Raw genomic sequence first — 9,308 nt, forward strand, 5'->3', positions numbered from 1 at the left:
GAGGGAGGGGGGGACAAGACGAGAAAAAGAGAGAGAAAACAAAGAAAGCAATGTTGCCAGGGTCGTTTTTTGATCCCAGTCCGTCACTGGAGCCTACCAGTTGCAGCTATTGTATGTCGATGGATATATGTACTGTTTACAGTGCTGCTCATACGTTTATGAAGCCATGCTAAAGTTGACTAAAAAGTGGAATAAAGAATCATCTTTTGAAAATTGATCTTAATGCCATAATTAGGAAAAATCCAACCTTTAAGGACAACCATTTTGTTTGAGAATGAATAATGTATCGTGAATAAATTAATGTTCTTAATTACAGGGGGCAGAAGTATACACCCCCCTATGTTAAATTTCAATAGAGGCAGGCACTTTTTAATTTTTAAAGGACCAGTTATTTCATGGATCCAGGATACTATGCATCCTGATACAGTTCCCTTGGCCTTTGGAATTAAAATAGCCCCCCATTAATCACCCCCCCCCCTACTCACCCCCCCATACCCTTTCACCATAAGTAGAGATAGGCATGTTGTATTTCAGTTAGCTTAATAGCTGGTTGGATTTGCATTGAGAGATGATCTTATGGAAAGTTCCCCATGCCTATCTCTATGTATGGTGAAGGGTATGTGATGATGGGGGGCATTTTAATCTCAAAAGTCGACAAATATTTTAAGGAACAATATTTATTTATTATACATTATACATTCACAAAGAAAATTGGTGTCCTTAAAGGTTGGAATTTTCATTTTATTTTTAATTAAGACCTCAAGATCAATTTCCAAAAGATGTTTTTTTATTCCTCTATTTAGTCAACTTTAGCATGGTTTTTTTTTTTCATAACTTATGACTTACCACTGTATGTGTCTATTATACATTAATACTTGACTGATTTATTTTAAAGTACATTATACTGTAGCTTATGATTATAAGTGACCTTTTGCATTTTTGTTATCTCGCACAATCATAATAGTGTGACCAGATGCATAGTTTCCCAGTTTATTTGAGTTTAGTTAGACGGTTTAGTTAATGAAATAACTGCTTATTGTGCTGCTTGAAACAATAATGTGATTAGGTGAAGTAATTTGCTGTGTGTGTTTGTGTTTTGTACTTGCAGTTAATACGTCAGTATACAAACGATTCATCAAGAAAATGCTTAGATCCAATTCTGGACCAAATCATTTGCAAGACCTCGGCCTTCAGGAGGTATGTACTCTTCTTCGAAAAGTCCAAACAAAGGTGTGAGAGACCTTTGTCTCCTGAAGACCTCAACCCTCCCACCATCTTGAGGGAGCACGGACGAAGGGGTGGGAGACCTTTGTCTAGTGGAGGCACCAACCCTTCTGCCACCATGAAGGGGCACAGGCAAAGGGGTGAGGGCCCTTTGTCTTGTGCAGAGAACCAGCCTTCTACCACCAGGCAGCGAGAACAAAGGGAGGTGAGCTCCTTGTTCTTCGTTGGCACCAACCCTTCCACCACCATGAAGGAGCACAAGCAAAAGGGTGAGGGCCCTTTGTCTTGTGCAGACAACAAGGCCTCTACCACCAGGCAGCAGGTACAAAGGGCTGTGAGATTTTCCTCTTCTGATGAAGTCAAGACTTTTACTCCAATGCGGAGACAAGCATGGAGGAGTGAGAGCTCTATGTCTTCATCTTCTGAAGACGACCAGCCTTCTACCACAAGGAGGGAGCAAGAAAAAAGGGCTGAGAGCCCTTCTTCTTCTGATGAAGTTGAGGCTTTTGTTCCAGTGCGGCTTCAGGCATGGAGGAGTGAGAGCTCTTCGTCTTCATCTTCTGAAGAAGACGAGCCTTCTACCATGAGGAGGCAGCAAGAAAAAAGGGCTGAGAGCCCTTCTTCCTCTTCTGAAGAAGACAAGCCTTCTACCACGTGGAGGCAGCAAGAAAAAAGAGCTGAGAGCCCCTCTTCCTCTTCTGAAGAAGACGAGCCTTCTACTCCGAGGCAACAGCAGCATGGAATGGTGAGACCTTTGTCTTCATCTTCTAAAGACGACCAGCCACCTACCACCAAGCAGCAACAACAAAAGGATGTGTACTCTTTGTTCTACGTTGGCACCAACCCTTCTACCACCAAGCAACAAGAACGAAAGGATGTGTACTCTTTGTTCTACGTTGGCACCAACCCTTCCACCACCATGAAGGAACACAGACAAAGGGGTGAGAGCCCTTTGTCTTCCTCTGAAGAAGACAACCGACCTTCTACCACCAGGCAGCAAGAAAGAAGGGCTGAGATCCCTTCCTCTTCTGAAGAAGAGGAGCCTTCTACTCCACGATTAGAACGGGATCCAGCACGTGGTCGAACAGCGGATACACGTCTGTTCGTCACGGCGCTGCATTTTTATACTATGATTTCTGGCCATGGGTCAATCTCTCGCCAAGGTCCACAGCTCCGTCTCCCACGCTGTTACTCTACCACTGAAGTTACGCTGCATTCAAAACTTCTTCTGTGTTTTTCGCCCGCGTGGCGGCCGCAATAGCAGATTACCATGGAAACACTGGTACAAATACAGGTTTGCCCTCATACTTAACAATATACAGCTGTGTTATAAAAAATTAAAACTGTGGACAATGTCGAAAGTGTGGACCTGCGGCCGCTGTGGTGGCGGGCTGCTCGGAGGTAGAGGAGAGAGAGAGTAGAGAGAGAGAGTAGAGGAGAGATTCCAACAAAGACAGGCTTTACAGACGAAATGGGTCATGTAACGCAAAATAAACCATATCCATATAAACAGCATTGTAGCGGGAGGTAGCGTTAGACACAGGTGCGTCCTAGAGGAGCTAACAGCAGCGTCTACTAGCTAACAGCTACTAGCTGACAGCTAACAGCGACTACTAGCACCGACTAGCACTGCTCACTGCTGTTGTCTGAAAAACAGACGGGACAAAATGTGTCGTGTACTGTTAACGGTAACCTAAGACGACATATAACCGACTGCTATCTGTTGAGTTTTCTCCTCGTTACTCTCCTCTGTGAGTCTACATCTAGAAACCTACTGCCGGTGCAGGGAACAACTGACTGGCTCATGATAAGACAGTAGTTAACGGAGCGTAATTGCTTGCAAAACCCGGAGCTTCTATAAATGATGCTTTAAAAAAAATTTTGCTCGATCACGCAAATTTGATCGTGGAAGTTCAAAATCGTGCCAACAAAGCCTATTTGTAATAACACAATAATGATAATCAGCAGATTTTGTTAACTTTGAACAAAACGGGTCTAGCTGTTTTCTCAGTCCTTGTGCTAAGATAAGCTAGAAGAGGAGCTAGTGTATCTTCCTGAAATGTAATCATATTATATATTAAGGTAAGTTTTCCACTATTAACCTCTAAAACAATGGTACCCCTTCATAACAAGTACATTTCTCTGCCATTTCTCTTTGCATCTGGCCTGAATACATTCAGAATGACTGTTAGAACACCGCAATATTGATTGGATGATGACTCTTCACCAACAATATAGTAGGCCTACGTAGAAGGGACTTACAAAAATGACCAACGAATGAACACACGTAAACCCCATCTAGTCATAGCTTATCGCTGCCTTTAAACTCTGACAAAAGCTGGATCACTGGACTGTTCACACACTGTGCTGTTTACTGTGCATTGTGGGCTCTAATCCAGTTCTCTGAGAAGCTAATGGTTGGATGCAAATCTAACCATAATTCATCACGCTAAGCACACTCGGTGGTTTTACCAGGAGACTATGATGACGCAATGATCTCATTATCCAATGAAACTAATAAAGCACCGGAGGATTTTATCAAGCCATTGCAAACCGGTAGCCTTTTCCTATTCATTAATATTAAACTTCCAATTTGAGGATGCTTGGGTGGCCTATGGAAGATTGAGTGCCCATACACAGAGTCTCATCTAGATTCAGAGGTTTATGTGTTTCAGTTCCAACGGTGGCACTTTCCTGCATGACATTCCCCATCTCTCCCGCGTTCTGTCTAAGCTGTCATAATAAAGGCTAAATGCAAACACAAACGTCTGGCGATTTAATAAAAGAAAAGGTTATTCATGCAATCTGCTTAACCCACAAGTTCACTTGAATCTGAGCAAGAACTGCTATACAGACTTTGACTGAAGGCAGGAAGCCTGTTGGCAGGCAAGACCAGAGTAATGGTAGGTGTGTGTTTGTACAATTTTAATGTCTCTGGGTACAATGCAAAGAAATAGGGTTTTGTGATATGGAGCAGAGCACACTGTGACTATTGTGCTCCTTGTATGATTTACATCTGAGTCAGCACTGATGAAAGCAGGTTTAACCATAATTGTCAATTGACATGACATCAAACCAAAAGTGCTTCTGATGGATCTGTTCGGTTGCTTTTATACAAATAGCTGAAAATATCAACATGGTGATCAGCCTATCCCAATGGCTTGATATTTCAAACAAAAGTTAGAAAGAGTTGATAGAAAGAGGATTTGGCCACTCAGTTGACATGATAGGAGCAGAAAAGACGGACTAATGATGGACGGTCTGTATGAGCCATAAATGCTTGTGTATTTGCTTTGAGAAAGAAACCCCAATATATCACTTTATAAGACTGCTGTTTACCACTATATGCAAACTGTCCTAACACGTGATCATCGTCATAAAAAAAAGCTTACATAATTACACTAAACTCTGGTCTGACTGTGTTGGTTAATGTGTTTCATTTTCTTTTGGCCCACTCCACAAAAGGCCAACGTCATCGCTAGCCCGGTCAGAACAGCAACAAGTATGTTGGTGTTGCTCAATACCCTTGGGATAGATAACTTACATGTGTAGGAGAGTATGGGTGTAGAAGAAGGGGAGGAGAGTTAAGAAGATAAGATTTCTTTGGGTGAAGGCGTCACTTCATCTATCTTCAGTGCAGTGTTCTGGCTCATAGACTGTAAAATTAGGTCAGCTCTAGTGTTCACATTTATAAACTTCGTTACTGTTCAGGGTAGTAAGTAAGTAAGTCAAATTTTTTGTACAGCACCCTTCACAGATAACATCTTCACAATTAAGTAATACAAATAAAAAAAAAGGAATCACAAGAACTGTAAATACTTAAAGAAAAACAACAAACAACTAAAGAAACCCTCAACAGGTAGAGAGGGAGGCAGTCGTTCCACAGCTAGGAGCCCCTGCTTGGAATGATCGGTCCCTCTAGTTTTAAATCAATTTTTAATTAATTTTATCATTATTTAATATTTTAGTTTTTAAACTGATTGGGATTCATTAATAGTATCTGACCTAAGGACCTCAGACTCCGGCATGGGAGTATAAAGCGTATCAAGTCAGAGATGGTATGGAGGACTTGAGTCGGCAAGGCTCGAAAGTAAGGACAGGATTTAATTGAAATTCCATACTGGCAGGGAGTGCTGCTAAAACAGGCGTGTTTGTTCTTTTTTTTAAAGTAGTTAAATGCCTACACAGAGTTCTGACAGTCTGGAGACGACAAAGCTCCTTCTTACTCAACGGTAAAAAAAAAAGACTGTTGTTAGTAATCTGAACGTGAGAAATGAAAACATTTCCATCATCTCAACTCACCACAATTCTCACAAAAGGACGCAAACTTATTACAGGCATAGATCGGCAACACATTGTAGATTGTAGTAGGCCTAGTGTAGAGTGCAGGGCAGTGCAAAGATATCATGACCACTCAGCCGTCACTTAATGTTAACTAACCTTACCTGTCACACGAGTTACGAGCTAGCTAGCTAGTTAACTTAGCTATAGCTACTTGAGTTGAAACCATTAGCAAGCCTTGCTTCCAAACCATCCAAAAATAACTGGGCGTACTTAAACAGTGAGTGTAATAAAGAATACGTTAGTTCAGGCTTAGTAAAAATATAGAGCAGTGAGTGTTAAAAAAATATATTTCATTCAGACTTACCAGAAATACTGTAGACAACGTTCAACCTCGCTCGACCTCACGGCAGGTTCGGCTTTGATGTCGGCGTGTGATTGGTTGTCTGCGATCGGTGAATCCTACGTTTCTATTGGTTGTCTACACTCAAACGGAGGTCCAATCAGAACGCGTAATGCGTAAAGACGCAACCTACGTAGACTGATATGTTTTTATTTAAAATCCAAACCATAACAACAGACCATGGTTGTCTATGCTACAGTGGAACAGACTTCCTTCTACAAAATCTTTTGCAGAGGTAGTCGCACTTAACAGCTGAGCTAAAACTACTTGTTTTACTCAACTTTTCTGTTTAGTAAGCCTCATTGTGTGGGGAACAAGTACATTTACTTCATCTGTCAAATAATAAAAACTTTTTTTAAATCAATAACATATATTCCAACTATCATATGTGCTGTGCAGGAGATGCAAATGCACTTTGTCTCTTGCACTAACAATTAACTATTATTATTGTGTGTGTGAATCACATTACATTTGGATTAAAGATTATTTCTAAACATATATAATATAATACATAAATAGTCGGTTTTAAATGATCTGTGGTTATTGATCTAAACATAAATGGCTTGTCGTGTTACAGTGAAGTTGGATTTAAGCTAGTCGAGAAAACACCTGCTTTTATTGTGTGTTTTTTATTTTGTATTACTAATATATAATGTCTATATTATAATTCCCCAGAGACAACTGGCCATCTGACTATATCTATATAATAAATAATAATGAAATAATGACAATAATTTGTGTTGTTATTTTTCAAAAAGCTATTATATATAAATACACAACCCACACTTCTATGCGTACAACGCCGTCTTTGATTGGTCCAATAAGTGCTGTTGCCATGGAAATGTATACGTCCATGTACCCGTGAACAAAAAGTCATGATAGTTAAGATGTTTTATAAGCGCCAAATCCATTTATTATTAATTATCCCCGACCACCACCAAGAAGGGAGGGAGGGGGGGGACAAGACGAAAAAAGAGAGAGAAACAAAGAAAGCAATGTTGCCAGGGTCGTTTTTTGATCCCATCCGTCACTGGAGCCTACATTGCGCTATTGTATGTCGATGGATATAGTACTGTTTACAGTGCTGCTCATACGTTTATGAAGCCATGCTAAAGTTGACTAAAAAGTGGAATAAAGAATCATCTTTTGAAAATGATCTTATGCCATATTAGGAAAAATCCAACCTTTAAGGACAACCATTTGTTGAGAGAAATAATGTATCGTGATAAATTATGTTCCTTAATTACAGGGGGCAAGTATACACCCCCTATGTAATTTTCAATAGAGGCAGCTTTTTAATTTTTAAAGACCAGTTATTTCATGGACCAGATACTATGCTCCTGATACAGTTCCCTGGCCTTTGGAATTAAAATAGCCCCCATCATCACATACCTTTCACCATAAGTAGAGATAGGCATGTTGTTATCAGTTAGCTTATAGCTGGTTGGATTTGCTTGAGAGATGATCTTATGGAAGTTCCCCATGCCTATCTCTATGTTAGGTGAGGGTATGTGATATGGGGGGCTTTTTTAATCCAAAGTCCAAAATATTTAAGGAACAATATTATTTATTATACATTATACATTCACAAAGACAATTGGTGTCCTAAAGGTTGGAATTTTCATTTTATTTTTAATTAAGACCTCAAATCATTTCCAAAAGATGTTTTTTTATTCCTCTATTTAGTCAACTTTAGCATGGTTCATAACTTAGGACTACCACTGTAGTGTCTATTATACATTAATCTTGACTGATTTATTTTAAAGTACATTATACTGTAGCTTAATGATTATAAGTGACCTTTTGCATTTTTGTTATCTCGCACAATTCATAATAGTGTGACCAGATGCTAGTTCCCAGTTATTTGAGTTTAGTTAGACGGTTTAGTTAATGAAATAACTTGCTTATGTGCTGCTTGAAACAATAATGTGATTGGTGAAGTAATTTGCTGTGTGTGTTTGTGTTTTGTACTTGCAGTTAATACGTCAGTATACAAACGATTCATCAAGAAAATGCTTAGATCCAATTCTGGACCAAATCATTTGCAAGACCTCGGCCTTCAGGAGGTATGTACTCTTCTTCGAAAAGTCCAAACAAAGGTGTGAGAGACCTTTGTCTCCTGAAGACCTCAACCCTCCCACCATCTTGAGGAGCACGGCCGAAGGGTGGGAGACCTTTGTCTAGTGGAGGCACCACCCTTCTGCCACCATGAAGGGCACAGGCAAAGGGGTGAGGGCCCTTTGTCTTGTGCAGAGAACCGCCTCTACCACCAGCAGCAGAACAAAGGGAGGTGAGCTCCTTGTTCTTCGTTGGCACCAACCCTTCCACCACCATGCAAGGAGCACAAGAACCAAAGGGTGAGGGCCCTTTGTCTTGTGCACGACAACAAGGCCTCTACCACCAGGCAGCAGGTACAAGGGCTGTGAGATTTTCCTCTTCTGATGAAGTCAAGACTTTTACTCCAATGCGGAGACAAGCATGGAGGAGTGAAGATCTCTATGCTTCCTCTCTGAAGACGACCAGCCTTCTACCACAAGGAGGGAGCAGAAAAAAGGGCTGAGGGCCTTCTTCTTCTATGAAGTTGAGGCTTTTGTTCCAGTGCGGCTTCAGGCATGGAGGAGTGAGAGCTCTTCGTCTTCATCTTCTGAAGAGACGAGCCTCACACCATGAGGAGGCAGCAAGAAAAAAGGGCTGAGAGCCCTTCTTCCCTCTTCTGAAGAGACAAGCCTTCTACCCACGTGTGGCAGCAAGAAAAAGGCTAGAGGCCCCTCCCTCTTCTGAAGAAGACGACCTTCTACTCCGAGCAACGCAGCATGATTGGAGACTTTGTCTTCATCTTCTAAAGACGACCAGCCACCTACCACCACAGCAACAACCAAGGATGTGTACTCTTTGTTCTGCGTTGGCACCACCCTCTACCACAGCAACAAGAACGAAGGATGTGTACTCTTTGTTCTACGTTGCACCAACCCTTCCACCACCATGAGGAACACAGACAAGGGGTGAAGCCCTTTTTCTTCTCTGAAGAAGACAACCGACCTTCTACCCCACCAGGCAGCAAGAAAAGGCTGAGATCCCTTCCTCTTCTGAAGAGGAAGCCTTCTACTCCAAGGCGGCAGCAAGAAGAAAGGGCTGAGAGCCCTTCTTCCTCTCTGATGAAGACGAGGTGTCTACCACCAGGCAGCAAAAACAAAAGGATGTGAGCTCTTTGTTCTGCGTTGGCACCAACCCTTCTACCACCATGAAGGAACACAGGGAAAGTGGTGAGAGCTCTTCGTCTTCCTCTGAAGAAGACGACCAGCCTTCTACCATGAGCAGGCAGCAAGAAAAAAGGGCTGAGAGCCTTTGTCTTCCCCTTCTGAAGACGAGCCTTCTTCCATGAGGAGGCAGGAATAAAAAC

General features: G+C 41.5%; 1 protein-coding gene across 1 annotated transcript in view; it reads left to right on the forward strand.

Moving 5' to 3' along the window:
* Nucleotides 1–1,221: 1,221 nt before the first annotated feature.
* LOC116690418 (uncharacterized) overlaps nucleotides 1,222–9,308 on the forward strand; it is a 9,563-nt gene continuing 1,476 nt past the window's right edge. Inside the window, exons 1-2 of the mRNA XM_032517386.1 lie at nucleotides 1,222–1,546; nucleotides 1,751–1,815. Coding sequence (XP_032373277.1) covers nucleotides 1,343–1,546; nucleotides 1,751–1,815 — 269 coding nt within the window. The 5' untranslated portion in view covers nucleotides 1,222–1,342. The remainder of the gene's footprint in view (nucleotides 1,547–1,750; nucleotides 1,816–9,308) is intronic.

This window comes from Etheostoma spectabile, chromosome 1 (genome assembly GCF_008692095.1).
Source record: "Etheostoma spectabile isolate EspeVRDwgs_2016 chromosome 1, UIUC_Espe_1.0, whole genome shotgun sequence".
Classification (NCBI taxonomy): domain Eukaryota; kingdom Metazoa; phylum Chordata; class Actinopteri; order Perciformes; family Percidae; genus Etheostoma; species Etheostoma spectabile.